The sequence below is a fragment of the Passer domesticus genome, chromosome 14 (assembly GCF_036417665.1).
Source record: "Passer domesticus isolate bPasDom1 chromosome 14, bPasDom1.hap1, whole genome shotgun sequence".
Classification (NCBI taxonomy): Eukaryota; Metazoa; Chordata; class Aves; order Passeriformes; family Passeridae; genus Passer; species Passer domesticus.
Window position 1 is genome coordinate 17018606 of NC_087487.1, and position 21325 is coordinate 17039930.

The 21325-nt window shown below is 38.4% G+C and overlaps 1 protein-coding gene across 4 annotated transcripts in view; it reads left to right on the forward strand.

Annotated features, from left to right (window-relative positions):
• Nucleotides 1-21325, forward strand: part of LRRC28 (leucine rich repeat containing 28) — a 51227-nt gene that overhangs the window by 14711 nt on the left and 15191 nt on the right. For 2 of the 4 annotated variants that reach the window (XM_064389717.1, XM_064389718.1), the window contains one exon: nt 17000-17206. In XM_064389717.1, the coding sequence (XP_064245787.1) occupies nt 17000-17206 (207 nt within the window). Of the gene's footprint in view, nt 1-12420; nt 12470-14433; nt 14458-16999; nt 17207-21325 lie in introns of those variants that run through there. The other 2 variants (XM_064389719.1, XM_064389720.1) reach the window with 2 other exon arrangements.

Genomic DNA, 21325 nt, shown 5'->3' on the forward strand with positions numbered 1-21325 from the left:
TTTGAGAAAGATCCTGTGAAGCTGATAAGGGAGTGTTATCCTCATTTTACAGAGTGGAAAAAAAGTGTTTTTAACAGAAGTGATTTGCTCCAGGGCACAGCAGGAGTCAGTGTTAGCCAGAAATAGAACTTGGGTGTTCCCATTCCATTTGTTAAGACCACACCTTTTTGAGGCTGATCATATTTAATGTTAGGGAGGATTGAGTCTTCCACCCATTATTAGGAAATTAATAATTATCTCTCCATAATGAATAACCCTCTAAGTTAATAGGAAATTAATAGCGGTAAGATCAGTGAGTTTTTGTAACTGAACCAGCTTGTGCTTCCAGAAGGCTGGAAGTGTTCAGGAAGACGAATTTTGAAATACATAACTTTTATAGATAAATAGTACATAATTTTCTCTTGCACTGAAGGTAACTTCAGTGCAATAACAAGGAGGGTTCAATCGTTACTAAAATTATAAATCAAACTATAATTGTTGATTGCTGCTTTGTCTATTTATACAGTAACCCTTGGAATGTTGAGTGATTATTGCAAAGTCTGCTTTGCTTTGGAATTTGCTTTACTAATTGGGGGCAGGAGAAACTTCCAGATATGAAAACCGCATATTCATTTCTCTCACTTTTTTAATGTTGCTGTAAAGTACAATATCTGTATTTACTATTCATACCAGTATTTAACTGGTAAAGACTTCTTCAATACCCAACTTAGAATTCTGAATAGAGCTCAATATAAGGGATTTCAGTAAATCTCAAGTAAAGGCACATAAACATGACTTCTTCCCTCCCTTCTTTTCACAGTAGATTTCCACTGATGGGTACAGCATGCCAGTAATTCAATTCTTACTCTAGACCCTGGCATGAAAATATGTGATCCTAACTCTTTTTTTTTTTGAACTTGTGCTCCACATTTTGATTTAGAGGCTTCAAAATCAGGGGAATAAATTTGGCTTCTTACCTGCTCTCCCCAGATTTCCCTTCTGCTTTGATTACTGTCTCTGGTTAGGGCAGATTGCTTTGATACTTAATAAAGTTCAATTTTTTTTTTTTGTAATGGTTATGAGTTTAAAAGCAAAGGCACAAACCGATGCAGACCCTGTTCTTTTTTTCCAAGTTGGCATAACCTTAGTCCACTCTGCTTTCCTAATTTAGTAACAAGGATAAAAATACGCACGACGGGCCAGGTTTGGTACGCCAGGCACCCATCCAGGAGCGTGGTGTTTTTAAGTAAATGGACTTGTGGGGATTTGAGGAAAACACGGATTAGGTTACATGAGCTTTGCACTCTGCAAGTATGTGACTATTTAAAGGAGCATGGCCTCCTAAATAAAAATGTTAATTATTATAATAATATGTTGTTTTCTGTGAAGGAGTTGATGCCTAATTATTAAAAACTAGGTTTTCTTTGCACAGATCTGTAAAATATATGCTCTGTTTAATCACTCAATTCTACTTCAGTTTGCTGTACAAAACCAAGGGTCAGCATAGTAAACTTTACATTACCTCTTAGGTTCAACAACAACTAATTACAACTCTTTTCCCCTAAATCAATGCAAAACTTACCCACACTTGCCTGTTACTGTGTTGTGTTTTTTACATCAGGATTAGTAAGGCTTTGGTAATTATGCTGTACTAATCCAGAAGCACAATAAAAACACCTGATAGTATCTCCAAGTCATTCCTTAGATTTCTGGGAGGAAAAGCTTTTAAATGTTTTGGTTTTGTATAAACTCCAATACAGCTCTATCCAGGCAACCTTTAAGGACTAAATTTTTTTAAGAAAAGAAAGGAAATTACAGCAGGGAGGAGTTGGGAACAAAATGGCAACGTGGATGGGAAATGATTGGGGTTGGACTTTGAGACTGCCAGAGGTGACCAAAGCACAGGGCAGTGTATTGTGCAGCTGGTGTTCCCTGTGGATTAACTTCCATGCACGTCCACACACACTGGTACCTATTTAATTAAAGGATGTTGGTTCCTTGAGATTTTATAACAGTCTGCCTTGCTCAAACATTTGGTTTGGGTTAAAATCTCAGGAGAGCTACTAGTACTTCAGAGTGCTTGAAATTTATGGGGAGGGAAGTGAAGACAGAGAATAAAAGAATTCCACTAAATTCCTGGAAATTTTCCTTAACTGAAGTTTTTCCTGTATACCCTCACCTGTATAGAATGTCAGAATGAGTCATCTGTGCATAGAGCTGATCACTGTTCTCTCTTTGTCTACTTGCCCCTTCTTAGTGTTATTTTATTTTCCACTTCCCCCCTGTTGAGGGGCTTTTAAAAGCTTCTTTGTTACTATCATACAGCATTTTTCTGTGTACCACGGAAGGTTCATAATGTCACTGGATGCTGGTAGCAAAAATAGTATAAACATAGTCAGAAAAATTCCAGACCTGTATTTTATGGTTAAAAATGTTGTTCCAATATAGGCTTTTGTTCCAGCACTTCTTCCAGATGGGCTTCTGTTGGGTGCACTGGAACTGAAATATTTCCCGTAACTGTAGCAGAAATGACGTTAAGAAACAAAAAATCCAACAAAAGTATCTCTTTCAACAATGGCCTGCGGTATTCCTGGTATTCCTCATTCTGTGGTGCACAGCAGGTCCTCAGAAATGCATGTGCTGAGTATGTATGTGTTGTAATTCAGTAATGTGAAAACTAATGGGAAGCAGTTGGAAGAAGCCATCAGCGTCTCTCATTGTAACATTTAAATTAGAGATTCAAATATTGCTTTGTGTACCAGGCTTATTGGACTAGAAAATTCCATCTTAAAATTTGCTATTCTAATTTTGAGCAATCACTGGAAAATGTATTTAGAAATTAGGCTCCTTTAATGAGCATGGGCTTAGTTAAAAAAAGAAATTGTGATATGGTTCAGTGCATTATATTTTCAAGTACCTGCAATTTTATGAAACAGATTTTAACTTCTGTGGTCATTTCATATCAAAAAAAGATGAGGCTGAAACTGAAGCCTGGCATTGAGGCTTCATGTCAATAACTGGAAGCCTAAAATCCTGTTGTAGCACAAGGTAATGACCAAGTGTTTTGAGCTTTCTAATAATAGTTTTATAATATTTAGAGGTCACTCAAAATTGTAAGATAACTTTATTGATTTTTATTTTTTTCTTATTTCTTGCACATTTTAGCAGGATTTTAATGATTTTGGCTCAATCACGCTTTTATTTTGGCCTCTAGCTTTGGTGATGCTTGAACTTTTAAAAAATCTGTGTCTGATTGAGTTTTGACTGTATTTAAACATGAGCAGTATGCTGATGTAATTACTGAGTTCATTAATAGACCCAGGAGTGTCTGGGAGCTGGGTGCTGTACATCAGTGTCTCAGACATCCTTGTTTTGTTGGAATTTCTTTGTATGATCTGGGCAGAGACTGACCAAAATATTCCTCTTTTATGTGGCAGTTCTTCCTGGCTGCCAGATTGTAGTGACAGTTGTGGTGGCATCACCTGTCTGGACAAAGACGTCTCGGAATGACACCACCTGAGTTCTGATTGCTAATTACTTTATTAATAGATTGTTGAACAAACCTGATTGTAGAGGGTAACACTGTGTCTGTGTGAGGCTGCCTGTGATTTGCTGCTACCCGATTTTTTTATTTTCAGTTCTGATTTTATTCTCAGTTCCAAATCCCAGATCCTCATGTTTTTCATTTTGAAGCTGGATTCTGAGAATGGGCCAATGCTGCCATTTGTTCCCTTCTGTTCCATGTGAGATCCTAGTGAAAGTTTTCCATGCATCAAACTCAGAGAATTACCCCCTCCAGCCCCTCCCCGTTCCTTCCCTCCTTTGAAGAGGAGCTCCTAAGAAACCTGCTGAGGTGTAGGTGAAACCAGGATGGAGCAGGAAGAGCCAAACTAATTATTGCCAGTGGTGCTCCCAAGCCTGTTGAGCTTCTGGCTTAGCAGTGCTCCTGAAAATCAGAATCCTTGCAGGGACACGTCTGTTGCTGAGCTCTGGGCCATGGGCTTTCCCCGTAGCTGTTCCCCTCGAGGGCTCTCAGATAGGAGATAAAAAGGAGTTGGAGCTGCTTCTGATGGGGATACTTGGATGATCCTCACATTCCTGAGAGGATGGGAGCAGATTTAACTGGATTCTCTATTGTTCAGAGATTTGGGGCTGCCTCTCAAATCCTGGCTGCTCTTCTGCTTGGCAATCCTTGATTTCTCAAGTGACTGTAAGCCTCGTTTCTCCAGGGGTTTTGCTCTTGTTTGTGGGGGTAGGCAGGAATTTTGAAGAGGTTGAGAGTGCTTTAAGTAATCCTGACAACCATTCATCTGAGGCTTAAAACTCTGTGAAGATGTTGGAGGTCTTAATATGACTGTGGAAACGTGGTAGTTGTGTTGCATGTTCTTATGCCTTTTTATTAAATAAGGAGTCTTAAGTACAACTCATTTCAACACAGTTCATTAAACATAAAATTGCATAACATTTTTCTAGTAAACTCAATTTGAGATTTCTCAGTGAATTGTTAAAATACAGATTTTTTTTTTAAAAGGGAGAGACTTTCATGTCCAAGTAACTTCCAGACTTTGCTTTTAAAAGCTAATTACATAGTATATGCAACACAATAAATTGAAAGGAATTTAAGATTAAATATTGATTTTAATACTAGAGAGAGAAGCGGTCTTGGGATGACAATAAAATGAGTAATAGGCTGATGTGGAGATGCTGCTAGACAGACAGATAGTTGATACAGTCATGTACCAAGTTGTCATTCAAACCTCTGACAGAAGAAATGACAACCTGAAATTTCTGGGGTATATGGGAACAGAGCCCTGATGGAATTCCTCTCCCCACTCCTGCCATAGATAGAGCTGCCAAGTTAGGAACAGAGGGCTTTGGGAAGGAAGTCTCCTGACCTCTGAATGTCCCCCCAATGTCATGCAGAGCCAGGGGCCACGAGACAAAAGTGGGAAGTTTATACAGCAATATATAACTTTAGAGAACATTAAGTTGTCATTGCTGCTTTGATCAGTGATAGAATATACTTTGATAAAACTCAGATAAAGAGCTTCAGGCTGTAGCATCAAAACAATGCGTTGTGTTCCTTTTAGTTTGAAAAATGTATTTCTACAGTCTGTTTTTAAGAAGTGGAATGTTTGTGAGAGCTGATTAGACCTGGCACACAGACCTAAATAATGAAGCTCAAATAGAATTATTTGTTTTTTACATTTTGATTGTTTGAAAACCTGGGTTTGAAATTTATGGGGAGGACTTGTTGTGACACTGTTACATACCACAGGAAAATCTCAGTCTGGAAGTGGCTACAGTTATATTGGAATTCAGTCATTATTCCATTTGTGGTGCTTGTTCTATGTGAACTTACTGTCTGCACAGCAAATGAGAGGAAGAAGTAGAGGGTCTTTGGTTGCTTTTGGTCAATCTTATTCCTGTGGAGTGAATCTAAGATGAAGAAAAACAGACTACCAGAAATTTCATTTTGCAGGGATGTAATTCTGTGTATTCTTGCTTGGAGTGTTTGAAGGTGTCAGTTACATAAATGTATCAAGAAATTCGTAAAGATTATAAAACCTAACATTTCTAGTTGTTTTAATTTTATGGATTATCAGAGTAGGCTATCAAGCTTAATAGATCATTACTCTGTTCATAGCTCTGGCAAATCCCCTCCCATCCCCAAAATTCTTGGTGGCATCTCTGATAATCTTGGTAAATGAGAAAGTGTGATGGCTCATTGCTTGTCTGGCTGCTTTGCTGTGCAACTGTCATCAGGACTGGTGAAAATTCATGTAATCACTGTTGTGTTTATTATGATAAAGTGTGTTCAAGATATTGTGGGGGGCTTAGTTTGCGTTTGTGCTTTAGGAAAAGCCCAGTCTAACCAAAAAAGGAATCTTTAGGATCTTTCGCCTTTATTCTTACATAAGAAAAAAATCTACATCAAAAGAAAATTCATATAGGTTATTCTAACCTCTTAAGGTGTCATTCCCCTCCTTTTGAAACTTCTTCCCTCAACATGCTGAACCCTTTACCGAGAGCAGAGCAAAGCCTCTTCTTTGGAATTTGACACCAGGGTTTTTCCGTGCTGGGGCTGGCAGCAGTCGGGCTCTGAGCAGCACCCCGGGGCTGCCAGGAGCAGATTCTCCCTTGTGCAATGCGTGCATCAGCCTGTCTCCATCGGCAGGGCAGCAGCATGATGCCACTTCTAGTAAGTCTTCTCCCTCTGACTGGTCTTACAGAAACCACTTGTTACTGAGGACATACCTGAGAAACTAACCTCAGCTCCAGTAATTGTATAGTGCCTAATCTTAGACCTGCTTCCTAAGTAAAGGAATTGAAGAAAAGTTGGTTTGTAACTCGTCTGTCATCACTGAATTCTTCTGCTGATTATCTGATTGTAAAGATAAGCCTTTACTGATTGCCTGGCTCAAACACATGTGAGATATATGAACCTCTCGCTTCTGCAACTTCAAAACAGATGCTCTTTAAAATACTTGTAAAAGCCTTTGGGTTAGAGCTGTTACCCAAAAGTAAAACTGAACTTCAAGGGAGTTTTAAGGGCGTCTCTCATAAACGTTTGCCAATAGCTGTTCACACGGGTGAAGACAGATGTGTATTGATAAGGCTGAGACCAAACCTCGGAGGTGGGGATGTATTTTGAGAAAGATGTTTCCCATACAGATGGTGTTGAGCTTTCTGTAGTATGAGAAGTTCTTTAATATCAACAGTCTGTGCAGTGGTGTTTAGTCAGGCTTTCAGAGAACCTCAGCTTTGAACAGACACTAAACTGCAGGTGTTTTGTCTCTGAAATTTTTCATCAGTTTGTAAATGTGTGAAAAAGAAATGGTGGTAACTGCTTTGCAGTTTCCAGGTTTAGCTCAGAAAGGCCTTAGTGATTTCAGTGTGCTGGACTGCCAAGGAGCTCTACCTTTGTTTTGCTGCAGTGACTTATTTTGGGAGGGTCCTAAGACATGTTCAAGTAATCCATACAAGCAAAACCAGCTTTTCAGGGGGATTGCTTGCGGCATTTACTGACGTTGTTTTAAAATAAATTTGTCTGTTAATTCTAACTAAACTAATTTGCTAGTAATTTTTCATATAGAGCCTTTTACTAATTTGAAATCTGTGAGATTTCTTTTTTTGTACTAAATTAACATCTGTGACAGGAAAAAATAACTCTTGGAGCTTATTTTTTATAGTTTCTAGGGTTGGGTGTTAAAAGTTAACTTGCCTCCCTCTTAAACTCCAAAGTCTTTATTTATAAAGTTATCTATGAATGTACTTTTTTTTCTCTTTGGTTTCCTTGTTTTTTTCCCTTTCTTTCCCTAAGCTTTCCCTAAGCTCTCCCTAACGTATGTACAGTGATTAGCAGTATTAACAGGTAGTTGATTTTACTTGTGCATTAAGCAAATGCAATTTACTAGTAGGGATTGAGTGCTCAGAGAAGCTTGGAGAACAAAGTCATTCAGTCTTTGAAAGGGAACAAACGCTAACTGTTAATGCTGTGCAATAGAAGAATTTTATAATATATTGATTTCCATTTTGACTGTATTGACCAAGTATAATTTAGTTTTCTGCATACCACTGTGAGGGAGTTAAATTACTACTTGTTATTGACGTCCTTGTTTTTATTCAGCTGCTCTATTAAATGAATTGAGGCAAAATAAAATGCATCATTTACTGACACTAAATCTAAATGGAAAAAGCCTGTAAAGAGAATGTGCAGAACTCGAGGTATGATGTGAGATTAACCTTCCCATGGTTCATGTCACACACACAGAGTTTGATACCTGTATTTCAGTTAACTTAATGTTATTGCAGTGGTATTTAAAATAAAGACATGTGTTTACCTTAGCATTGTCCAAATCTGCATTAAATTGTCATTCTAGATGGAAGGCTTTGATGCCAAGCAAGTGCAAGTGTACTCTAGTTGGTAGTTATTTAACATTTGAGAGCTTTAGGAACTAAGAATATTTATTTGTGTAGGTAAAGGAATGTAATTCAGAATTACTTGAGTGGGGGGTTTGGAGTGTAATTGCAAGCCTTACTTGTCTACTTTGTGCTGATTTGGAACACTAAACAGCAGAAACTATCACTGATTAAGACTAAGTTGCTCTCAGCATTTATAAAATCAAGACATTGCTAGTGTTGCTTGAAGTCAGATGTCTTCTTTTTTACTGATAATCTTAGTTTAAAACTGTTAGTAGTTGGTCCATAGCATTTTTCATGTAGTAATCATGTCACTATAGCAGCTCCTGCCTCCCCTTCTGGGCTGATGAATTCTCCCGGCTGCTGAGTTCAGCAGAGACAGCTGGGACAGTGAGGAGGAGCAAGATAATCTCCTGGTGCTGCTGCTAGAAAAGGATATCTGGATCTATAGTTTCCATGGCTATTATAGTGGGAAGGTTTCCTGTAAGGTTTAGCCAGTCCCTCCCCAGTAATTACTGTTGCAATTTGTAGTAACTGCCAGTGGCCTGGAAGAACTCTTATTTTCATAGGACTTAAGACAGTCCCATCCAGTAGCATTCTTTAAAAAAAACAAATATAGTGACTCCACTGCTGTAAACGTGGCTCCAAGCTAAAGATCTCCCTTTGATTCTTTTCTTTATCCCACACAAATTTATAGCTGCATCTTTTTGTTATGAAGGCCAAATTTGACCCTCAGGGAAGGGTGTTCTGTGATGTCTCCCAGTAGTACAATGAGTGAGCCATAAATTGCCTTGCTACAACAGTGCTTTCCACTGAGAGATGAAAATTGAACCTGGACCTCTTGCTTTTGTTATGCATTTAGTGGAGAGGAAGGAAAAAAACCCTAACTAACCTCAAGAAGAAGAAAGATGTGTCTGTTGTGAGTTGGCTGGAAACAGTTGATAGCAACAGTCACAACAGATTGGTCTTTGTGTGGATTATTTAGACACCAGTGCTGTAATGAGTTAGAAGCCATAATCTGTGTTTGTCAGAGAGACCACTCTGTTGTGTTGATCTCAAGTTGTTCCTCGGATGAAGAAAGGAAAAAGCTGTCCTAGAATTTACAGCCAGGACTAGACTTGTCTCTGTGGCTTCCTGAGCTGTCCTTAATCTCTCCTTAGGATGCTCCTTTTGTTTGCCTTGGTTTCAGTTCTGGTTTGTTGTATTTAAGGAGTCATCTTCAGCTGTCTGGCATCATGAGTTCAAATCATCAGCTCTGTATTTTATGCACAAAGTTTTTCTGGAAGGCTTTTTCTCCCCCTTTCCATGTATTGATATTAGTGCACATTGAATCATGGACGATGTGCAGCAATAAAGATAGTCAGACATAAACAAAACAAGAGAAACATAACAGGTCTCATGCTTTATTCATGTCACTTTTGTTTATGTTCTTAGCACCCAGAAAAAGGAAAACAGCTGCTCCTCAATGGAAAGATAACAGCAGAAAAACTCCATAAATAAGAGAGTTTTTCTGTAGAGTGCTAGCAGAATTTTTCATGCAATATATTTGATAAAGTACTATTTTGACTCTTTATACTTAATTTTGGCTTCTCTAGTCAAAATCTGAGGTATCATTTAATAAAACCATAGAATAATATTAATACATTAATTTCACATCTCTTGTTTGTGTAACAACAGTACCTTGCTGTGGGGCAATGAAATAGGCAGAGCACACCAGAGCAGAATGAAAGGATAGGTTGTCTTCTGAAAAAACAAACCAACCAAACAAACAAAAAACCCCAAACCAAGAAAACAGCAAACCTGATAGTTTCATGGCCTTGAGTTACCTTTGTGCATAAACAATTTTTTCCTCTCTCTGTTCCTCTTGCCCTTCCTCCCACCTTTTCCACTTTTCTCGTGTATGATAATTTCTGGTATTTTTATCATCTGGTTTATCCTAACTGTTCTCATTGAAACCATCAAATTGTAGACAAAAATGTAATTCCAGACCTGCAGTGAGAGGAAATATGGGCTAATAACCACTGTGGATCTGTGCTCTGTGTGTGTGCTGAGAGAAGCACAGTGCTGGGCCCATGGCATTCAGACAGCTGCCAGTTCTGTTAACTGAAGTTTAATTGTGGTGTAAGATGGGGAACCACTGACCTTTAGAAGAATTTGACTTAATGAGACCCTCATACCTGATGTCTATTTTCAGCCATTTTTAGCTGACCTAAAATTACTGTTTAGCAAGGTTGGACTTTATGGAGCCACTTTTCTCACCTTTGCTTGTGAATGATGGCACAAAATAAATAAAGATTGGTTCTAAGTTTGCATGTGACATTTAGCAATGTTGAGGGGAAAAAAAAAGATTCTATTTTGGAATGTTCAGCAGAAGTATGTATTTTTCACTTGGTTTTGGGCTTTGTCTGCTTCTTAAGTGTTTTGGAGAAGAGTCAATGTAGTTTAGGGCTGAAGTAGGTGAAACCAAGAATTGGGAACAGCTTTGAGGAGTGTTACGTGACTATGTTCATTCACAAAGACTGTCCTGCCCCAGAAAAATCTTTTCCCCTGTTCTTTGCAGGCAGAATATTTGTGTGAAATGCAGCCATAAGCATTGCTTTGAAATTAATAGATTGAAGTTTGATCAGCTGGGATAGAGGCTTTCTTCTTCCATAGAATTTCTATGGGTTTGAACTCTTTGAGCACCTTATTTAAAAGTGAGTTATTCATAAAACAGTTGCTGCAGTATCACAAGATGTCTTTCAGTACCTGCTTTTCTTTTTCTTCCTTTAAAAAACTAAGCAAATATTAGCCTCTATGGGAGAGATATGAGGAAAATCATCTTCAGGTCTGTTAAACTTTACAGACCACTTTTCAAGCTCTCTCACCAACAATACAGAGAAAGAGCTGCATGCAGCAGTGTCAAAATGTAAATGGGATTCAATTTGCCTGCCCCTTTCATTGTCCTTAAATCTAATGATACCAATTTCAGTTATGGTTAAACTTCCTTGTTTGAAAATGGCACAGGTCTACCTTAAGTGTCAATTTGTGCTAGAAAATTTAATTTTTATAGGCTATGGAATGTGAGCTGCGTGGTAGGACAGTAAATGTAATGTAATATATAATAGGCTATTTAATTTATTTTAACCATCTTAAAGTCTATTTAAGTCCTCCTGAGACATCCCACAGCAGATCTAAAGGAGATCTTCTCCATCAAGCTCTCAGCAATTTAGACTTACACTTCATGTCTGTTGCAGTTTTCAATTGATAATAGTATCCACTTCAAATTCATGGCATGGATAGACTTGGATTTTTTTTTCTAGTGGGACAGGTAGTAAGTTCTGTTAAGTATGGAAGACTTCAAACATTTTTCCTCACTGGTGCGTGGTTTTACAGGTCTAATAAGGAAATACATCTTGTGCTCAGGTTTGTGAAAGTTGATGAAAACATTATTTCAGGAGTGAAGCAGGGTGAAATTGCCCTACTGCCCTTTGGGAGGGAGCAAGTGTAACCAGTCCCTCTCCTGCTTCACTGTTTCAAGCAGAGAGCCCTGACTTGTAGGACCTTCTTATCATGATTTGCTGTTCTTTTTTTATTATGATTTTCTGTTCTTTTTATTATGATTTTCTGTTCTTTTTCTTTCAATTTCTACCCCTTCAGTCTAGAAGTTCTTGCTTTTCCTCCTGTGTGACAATTTGGTTCTCTACCACATTACTACTACTTTACATACTTGGGTTGGCAGAAACCTGAAACCTAATATTTTTTACCCAGGTACAAAATGGGAATCTAAACAAGTTAGACCCTTGAGGAACACCACCACTAGTAATGTTTTCTCCATCCCAGTAATTTACCATGAGGTGTGATCCTCATGTGTTACCATTAACTAAGAAATTGCATCAAAGAAAGATAAACCATTATGACATGATTTACATTTGAGAAGATCTGGGCTGCATTTCTATTCTGCTTTCTGTTTATGTTGCAGTCACTGGTTACTCTTGGGTGCTCTTTCCCCTCAGAACAGTTGTTATGAGATGCTGAGGAGCACTGAGCTCACATTAACAGGTTCTACATTTCTTCTCCACCCCTAGGCTGCTGTCGCAGAAAATGTCCTATTCATTGAGAACCCTCGTGCCCAAATCTGCAATTTTGATATATAACCCTTTTTTTCTTTTCAGTATTCTGGGATGGAAATTTTTTTTTAAGCAGCCTCATTTCATTTTAGTAATGGATGTGGTAATTTGCAGTGCTTTGTCCTTGTTCCCATGAGGTATTCTGTCTCTGTCCTCATACACATCATAATTCTTACAGGAAAAAATGATGCAAAAAGCTAATTTAATATTTGGTTTGTCCTCCTAATTTCTACTCCTTGTCGACATCAGTTCTTCATTTCTTGCTCCTAATTTCTTGTTGAGAAACCATTTGTTTGTCTGTGAGTTCCCATTTTCCTGGCCTCCTGGCAGTTTGCATTTAACCTCTGCAGCCTGACCTCTGAAGTGCCAGCTCTCTTTGCTGATCAGTCCCTTTTTCCATTCCTTGTAGGTTCTCTACTTTCCCTTAATATCCTGCTTTGAGGTGCACTCTCATGCAGGTAGGTCTGTAGCCCTTTCCTGTCCCCCTTTTTAACTTTACTGGGATATAAGGACTCAGATTTAAAGTAAACCTTTCCCTCCCATACACTCAAATCCAACTGTGTATGTGTTTCATATATCTTTGGATGAAATTTTGGTTTATGGCCCATCAGGGAGAGGTGGGATTACTCTTGAAATGTAAAGAAAAACTTGGTTATTTTTGGGTCATGCAGCTGGTGAGGTCTGTACCCCCAGAAAAGATTAAGGAAGTTTGAATTGCCTTTGGCAATTACTCTATGTTGTATAGGCTGCTTATTTCCAGATGGGTTTTTTTTTTTTTTTGTTTCCTTCACCTAAAACGATGGGAATTAATTTGAAAAACTGGCATTTAAACCATCTGAATCAGAAATAGATTTTTTTTTCTTGATGTTAGTTATGTTTATATAAACACAGTCCATTTTGTTAGAAGGTCAATAATTTTGGACATTCCCTGAAATCCTTTCCTGGTTTCACTTTTTTAAAGAAAAATATTAAAGGCATGTTGATGTTTCTTTATTCATTGTGTTGGGGGCCAGATCTGTTTGGCACCTTTTGTTGAAAACCCTGAAACACAAGAGGACAGTTCACTTTTCCATTTTTCCAAGTAGTTGGGAGAGCTCATACAACAGATGCAAGGGCTGCTTTTTAGAGCCGAGTGATCCCTTCTGATTCTGCTTATTCTCAAGGGAGAAAAGGATAAAATGAATTCCCCAGTTTTGGAGCATGGCCTGTGTGGGCCCTGTGTGAGTCTCTGTGGGTCTGTGGAGGCTGGAGGAGGGCGCTGGGTGCGGAGCCTGCGCTGAATTTCCGTGCTGTCGGGGGTGTTGGGTTCCCAGTCTGTCAGCCCCTCCTGTGTGCACATTGGGACCAGATGGGATTGCCCAGCTCCATGTGCTGGCAGCACTCCCTGCAGATGGACACGGATGAAACGCCTGAGTCCACGAAGCAGCACGGGAACATCACGTTTGGGCTCTGTCTGTCTGCACAAATCTGTGTCCCCCTGAGCTGGGGGGTGGCAGAGCTACCGAGGAGTTGGGGTTTTTTCTGGCTTCTGGTATCAGAATGGGGCTCAGTGCTCTGCTGTGTTGATTTTGATAGTGTGAACCCTAGAGCTAATATAAATTTTAAATTACACTTTTATGAATTTCATTTAAATGTAATTGGAACTCCTCAGTGTGGTCTAATGGTGATGTATAATGCTTGTCTCTTTCTTACCCTTGGGGATGCTGGGGGAATCTCTGAAAGTCCCTTTGTCAGCTCTTTTTGTTTGGGAATAGCCATTTTCTTTTCTGGATCTGCTGTAAATTTCCAAAGTTCACCTCTGGTATATCCTAGTGCTTGATGAGCTGACAGCAAGAGAGAGATTTGCAAGTCTTTCACTGTGTTTGTTAGCCAAGGCTTCCTGCAGTATTTATGCACAAGACTTTAAAAGCAATGATAATAGTATTTAGTAACTAAAAGCTTGAAAAACTTATTAATGGACTGTTTATATTTGTGTTATTCCTCTTAATTGTTTCCCTTCACTTTAATGAGATGAAAACCAATTTAGTATCATTAGTAAGTGTCTGAGCATGTTCTTCAAACTGAGCTTTGAGCACTATGGTGGGGAGTCTGGGGGTTATATCTTTAAAATGAGGGTTATATCCTTAATAGGATGGCAGTTTGTTGTTTGGCTTAGTCTTAAACTTCACTGTGGGTCAGTGGGTGTTTGTGCAACATGTGGCACTAGATGTTGAAAGTGGATGTTTACATCTGGTATGCATTGGGAGATTAAGGTAGAGAGGATGAAGTTTTGGGTATGTGTTTTTTGGATGAAGGATAAAGTGAGAATACTTTTATTTCCTCTTAGATTTGAAACATATCATTCTAGCAATGCCTTTGAAACTCTGCCAGCTTTGCCAACCGTAACATTTATGGGATTTTGGACCTAAACTGAACTAGAGAACTGTTTTTAGTGGCAGAGAAAAAGGTTAGTGCATGAAAATAGCTGGGCCTATTATTGACTGCATGTGGTCAGTGGTTTGGCTGAATGTAGGTGGCTCTTTTCCTGTCACTGTTTTCAAGCATATGGCTTTGTGATGAATATAAAACTCTTTCGAAATGAGATCTGCTGCAGTTCTTTTTGCACAGTAGTCCTGTGCTATTTAGTAGTGATTATTTTGCTTTTGTCATTTATTTTCAATCCTGTAGTAAAAAAAAAAAAACCTTTTCAAGTAAAGCTTATTCCTGTTGACATCAAAGCTAAGAGGTTTGAAGAATGTGATCATCTGTGTATAGCAGCTGCTTCTGTCAGTAATATTTCTAAAAGGATGCATAAACTGTGTTGTTGAGTCTTTATTGTAGCTGATGCTGGGATTGTTTGCAGTGGGCAGAAACTCCCTCTAAATGTGCACGTGCATTGTGTTTAATGATTACTTGTGTGAAAATCTCTAATACTGAATTACAACTTCCCTTTCTTTGCTTTTCATGTTTCCAGTCTTGAAAGTAACATTTATAGCAGTTTCTCCCAAGGTGAACTTCTTTTTCCCATTGTGTAGAAGACAGCTTGGGTTAACCCAGTGTTTTGTTTCCTTCTTTGTGTGTAGTATACAAGGTGCAACCTCGGAGCTCAGGGAACAGTGAAATTTGCAGCTCCTGCTGCAGAGAGCTTAAGGGCACAACAGGTTCTGTTTAACTTTAACTTAAACAGTGTTACCCTATTTATATCTTTGTAAAAGATCTGGGTGATAGAGCTGTAAATTGTACAGATTGTGGATTGTGTAGATTGTCTGGTGTTTTCAGTGTAGAAGATTCTAGTGAATCTTGTTTTAGCAGCTCTCAGATGCAAGAGCTGGTTTCATTCAGCTGAGAGCAAAGTACATTTGGGCCTGCAAGATGCTGGGAAGTGCAGCAAGTTTCAGGGGTACAGAGCACTCCATGAGTTGGTTCCATTGCTGTGAAGTACTTTTAAAACAAAGCAAAACTGTTCTGTAGGTTTGGGGGAAATGTTATGGTTTCCTCCTGTATGAGGGAAATAATATATAGAATTATCCAGTTTTTAGAGTAACTGTAAAAGAATAACTAAATAAACAAAGAGGCAACTTGCAGGGCTGCTTAACATATTTTGAATGTATTTGTCAGTCAATCCTGCATCCTGTTTCACAGGCCAGACACAAGGGAAAACACTTTTACACAAGTGAGGCTGCTTGTGTGATCATGCCTTACACATTTTTAAGAATTTAGTTTGTTACTTATCTGAAAAAGTTATACAATAGTATTTGAAACACAAAATCAACTTTTAAATTATTGAAATAAAAAAAAAACCAAATAAAACTTCTAGATGCTGCAATTATTGCAATGGTAGTTTAGAACTTAGTGAAATATCTTCCTACAATATAACATAACAATTTCACTCACAGTTTATTAACAAATTGCTTTTCTAATTTAAACTAGCCCTTCTGAACTGTATCATGAAGACAGAGCTGTTTTTCCCAAGCATGCTGGGTGAATGACTGTCACTAAGCAAGAAGTGCTATGCATGTGTTTGTAACTCTTCTTGTGAGAGAATCTTAAGTAATCCCTCATTGCATCCTCAATAATTAAAAACAAAAATAATTTTAATTTTCCTGAGTCTGGGGTTGTGCAAAACACTCTCAATATCAGCAGGCTTTTTAATGTGTTTTTGTTTGCATTTTGGTTTGTTGTTTTTTTTTTTTTTTCCCCTTGTTCTGATTTAGCACTAGAAAAATGCTTGATATTTTGACAGTAGTAATTGTCCCAGTTCAGGAATGCTCTGTGAAAGATCTCATACTTGAAATACTGATAAAGGTTCCTAACTGGTACTGATAATCTCCATCACCTTCATATTCCAAATCTTTTTTGATACATGAAGATGATGGATGATGCCTCAGGTTTTAGCTTTTATATTTTTCACATTCTGTGCTGCTTTAGTGTGTGGGTCTGAGCTCCACATTAGGGGATGGTGAGCTCTATGCACAGAGCAGGGAGACAAAACAATTCCTGCTCCAGCTGGGCACCAAGGACAAATGATCCAAATCTCAGGCCCAAGAGCACAAACAACGTGGGCTGGAGAGAGAAAAACAAGCAGGATGGGACTGCAGGGGCTAAAGCTTTAATTGGAAAATTAACTCCAATGTGCTAATTCACTAAAATTCATAAAAATGTGAGACCTCGTGAGTGGTCGTGCACTTTGTGACCATTTTGGTTCATCTTGGGTGCAGCCCTGGCCGGGCTCTTGTGCTGCCCAAGGTGGATCCATGGAGGAGATCCTTTTAATAAATCCCTATTTTATTTTTTAACTCCATCTAGCCTCTCTTCTAGGTCAGCCTTCACAAGGCATCAATCAGTTCTCAACGTGGATTGATAGAACGGTATCTACAAAAAAGTACCCACAAAAAAAACTGCTGATGAACTTTGATTTTAATTTAATGAGGGGTTTTTGTGGTGATTTTTGTGAAAGTAGATGTAATTCCCCTTGCCTGCAGTTACAATTCCCCTTGCCTGTCGTGCAGAGGTTGGAGACCTGCGGGAGCTGCAGACTCTGGACATCTCCACCAACCGCCTGATGACGTTACCCGAGAGGCTGCACATGTGCCTTTCCCTGCAGTACCTGACTGCAGACAGGAACCACCTGTGGTCTGTGCCCCGCCACCTGTGCCAGCTGCCCAGCCTCAACGAGCTCTCCATGGCTGGCAACCGCCTGGCATTCCTGCCCCTCGGTGAGTCCCCTCCTGGGGGTGGGAGACGCCCCCGGAAATTAAAAACAAAACAAGTGAGTTTCTTTGGTGGTCCCCGCAGGCTCTGTTTATGGAGCTGTCACAGGGATCATATTGTTGGAAAATATGTTAATAAAAAAAATGCAGGTTAAGGTTTCGTGGGTTTTTTTAAAGCTATCAAATTTGCTTTATTTTTAGCTAACTGAGGGAAAAAAAGTTTAAATTATGTGCTTAAATATAGTAGTGTGTAATCTGAGTTCCACCACTTTGGGTAATGATCTGTTTCTGTTTGCTGGATATGATGATTTAACTAAGATTCCTCAACTAGGGTTTAAAACTTGTTGTGGAGTCCCAGTAACTCCATATAAATTACTTTTCAGCATTAGGAGTGTCAGTACCACATAATCCAGTGCAGCTTTAGTTTGTGCTGTGTACAGGCATCCATCAAAATTTCCACAGTAGTAGCCCAGGGAGGAATTGATGTGCCTTTTGCTCAGCCCTTTTGAAAGTTTGGAAGAGTGGAAGCAGGTCAGGAGTGGGAGGTGCAGTCAGTCTGTGGGGTTTGGGGGCAGTCACTGTGTGTTCCCTTTGGGGAAAGCAAATCCTCTTCTCTGAACTTGTCACTTTTCAGCCCTGCCACGGGGTAATCTCAGCTGAGATACGGACACACATGCAGAGCTGCCCTGCCATCTGAATAACCATTAATACTTTTTCTAGAATAGAGAGTTTGGTGTTAATTAGGTGCAGATTAAGTTATGATAATCACATTGGAAAGAAGCTGGAAATTGAGATGGCTAAAAATGAGATCATAATTTCTAAATTAATTACGTTGTATAGGTTTAACTTAATCTTTTCAGTACTAGCAGTTCAGTTTTTAAAGAACTTACTGATCTTTCTGAATTTTTTATCACCTTAGCTCTTATTACTGGAAAGTAAGTGCAAATAATGTCTCCAGACAAAGTGTTGCAGTTATGTCCCAGCATATGTCATTATATAAATGAGAAAACGAGTTCCAGGATGCATCATCCAGATTCCACAGTACTAAAACAAGCAAATTGCCTTCCCTTATTTTGGCAAATATTTTTAACTCCCATGAGAGAGGAAGTTAAACAATTTTAATTTTGCAAAAATTCAGTAAGATGAGATGTGAAATTTGAAAGGATAAAAGTTTTTGCTACTTTTGCACTGGTAGCTTACCTGTGAGCAAGCCGTGACCTGGATGAGCCATAGATCTGCCAAAGTTTTAAGTTCAAAAGGAGGAAATAAATCTCTAATATAATGACACACCTTCTTTTTTCTTTATTTTTAGACTCAAATTCAAAACATTCAAAAGGAACTTTTAAAATAACGGGAAACATCAAAGACTGTCAATTGACCTTGTTCAGTAGTTCTTAATAGTGACTCACTGGAGAACATTTGGAGATAATTTGCTATCTGTGGATATGAAACTGAATCATAAATCCTAGAGTTCAGAGGAAAAGCAGCACAGTATAAATGTAAATGTTTAATCCTTCCTCTGAAGAATCAGAAGGCTTCAGAGTGGTCAAGATGTGATGAAATAAAGTAGAAGAGAGAGTGCATTGAAAAGCAAAAAGATTAAATCTGTCTTCTGTTGCTTGGGAAAATATTTGTATTGGAGTATTGCTGAAGTTAAGGCATAATTGTAGCATTACTTCTGCTTGCTGCACATGTTGGCTGGTGGGGCTTTTGTGTGTATTCTTACATCCAGCTTCACTTTACCAGTTAATGACTGATAAGGATGCTAAATAATGGTGAAAAATACTGCAGAAATACTTTCAAGTGATAGTCAAGCAAATATTGTCAAAACAATTTTTTTGCAGTTAGGGAGCTGTGTTGAAAAGCAGAGAATTTATTCGTCTCCTGACAGAATGGTTGAGTTTTGTTTGTTTTTTTTATTAGATGTGTCCATGTTAAAATAAATGCAGTTGAAACAAATTGCTTAATGCTTTTTAAAGCATTATTTACTGCATTTGTTTCACGTGGTGGGTGACATCTACTCTGTCAACCAGGAATCCATTCTGCCTTGTCCAAGTTTGTCCCTCGTAGCTGCCAGCAGAGCCTCTTGTTGAGTGTAGTGGAAATCTGCATTTTCCTGTTCCTGGATTGATGGGTGCAAGGTTTGTTCCAGCAGCAGCACAGCCCTGCTGGACAGGGATCTGGAGGTTCCTTACTCTGTACATTCTTTTAAGTTTGCAGGCACATGTGTCTTGGGAAAAACAGTGTAACACTGTTAATCAGTTTTAAAATACAGCAAAAATACCTGATCCCACTCCCTGACTTTCAGAACAGGACCATAAACAAGCAGATGGGTAAACAACAGTGAATTAGTAATTTGTTTTGCAGAATATACCTAAATCTTGAATATGCCAGTGTTTTGTAAAAATAATTTTTCAGCTATGAGTACTTCAGTTTATACTGAAAGAAATGAGACACCATGGATCTCAGCCTTTGGGTCTTCCTAATAAACTAATTTTTAAGAACCACTCCAGCAATTCTATGTATAAGTTGAACTGGAAGCTGCATCCTGAACAGTTGTGTTATTGTCATGGTAACTTCATGCTCCCTTACTAAATGGTCTTAGAAATCTGCTGATCATTGTATATCAATCTACTTACAACATAAATTATCTTTTGACAGAAAATTAACTTTAAATTTTTAGCATTACAGAGTGCTCCAGTGCCTGAAAACAAATTCCACTGCGAGCAGAAATGTGAATCTGATGACGCTGCAAAAATAAAAATCATTTGTGTAATAAAATACAAATATAATTAAAATACGCCATAAATTCTCAAGTGTACTGGCAGTACAGGAGATGTTATGACAGCAGATATTCAGTATTATATCACTTTATTTGAGGGTTTATGTGCACTTTTTCTTCAGAAAATGAGTCTAGTAATTATCAGTGCACAGTAAACAAAGGTCTTATTCTACCTCAGTATATGCTGCTTTTGTGTCCATGCCCTCACAGTATGGTTAAAAGAGCATCAGTGCAGCCACACAAGAGCTTTTGTTCCATCTTCAGCCATGTGGAATGCATATGCCAGGGCCCTGAGGTTAAAAAAAAAAAAAGGAAAAAAAAAAAGAGGGAGAAAAAGAAAAAAAATAGAATTGGGGTTTGTTCAGGACTCATGGCATTTGGTCATTTCTGGGAGAGAGGTCTTTGATCTGGGAGGCTGGAAGGAGGAAAGTGGAAATGTTTTAGACACAGTACAGTGCTTGCAAAAGCCACATGAAAACCTTCTTTGTAGCTTTAGCCTTTTCAGAGATGGGCAGCTTCCTTATTGCACCGAGTTCTTCAGAAGCAACTTTTAACAATATTTGTTGGCCGATATAAGACATAAAAATTAATGTGGATGGGATACAAAGAGCCTTTCAAAGTGATGATTTATTAAAATTTAAACTTTATGGATAATGTTTGAAACTGGGAAAAAAATCTTTTGGAGTCTAGAAGATGCTTGGTTATTTAATGCAAAGAAACTCTATCAAAGGAACATTTATAGTTACAGGCTATTTGGCTTTGGGAATTGAATTTTTCCTACTGAGATATTTTGTCTAACATCCAAAAATTTGCTTTAATTACCTAGGAAATGCAGTCAACTCAGAACTTAGAATCTAAACATAGCATAAGATAAAGACAGAGGGAAGAGATGAGATGCAGCCTCACTCCCCCCTCTCAGTGCATATGAAAAGAACAGCTTTAGGGCTTTTTTTGACTTGCCTGATTTTCAGCCCATTTGCATACATCTGTGTAGAAACCAGCAAGATGAGCCTCTTTTAAAAATTTTCTGCCATTCTCTAAATTAATAAGTTAAACAGTAGCACATTCAAGCTACCCCAGCAACCCATAGTTTCCTGCTGGTTTTAGTCTAACTGGCTTCTGCAACACAAGGGAACATTCTCTGAATATTACATGTCCCCATCCACCTGCTACCTGCTTTAAATTGTCTTGGCTGATTCCTCACCAGCCTTACAATATTTTATGGTGTTATATTGCCTCTGTGTTGCAGTATTTTTATTCATTGTAGGATAACAATGGGGTTTTGTTTCATCTAAAAATATCCCAGAACTTCACTAAACTATTTTCAGCCCTGCAGTAGTGAA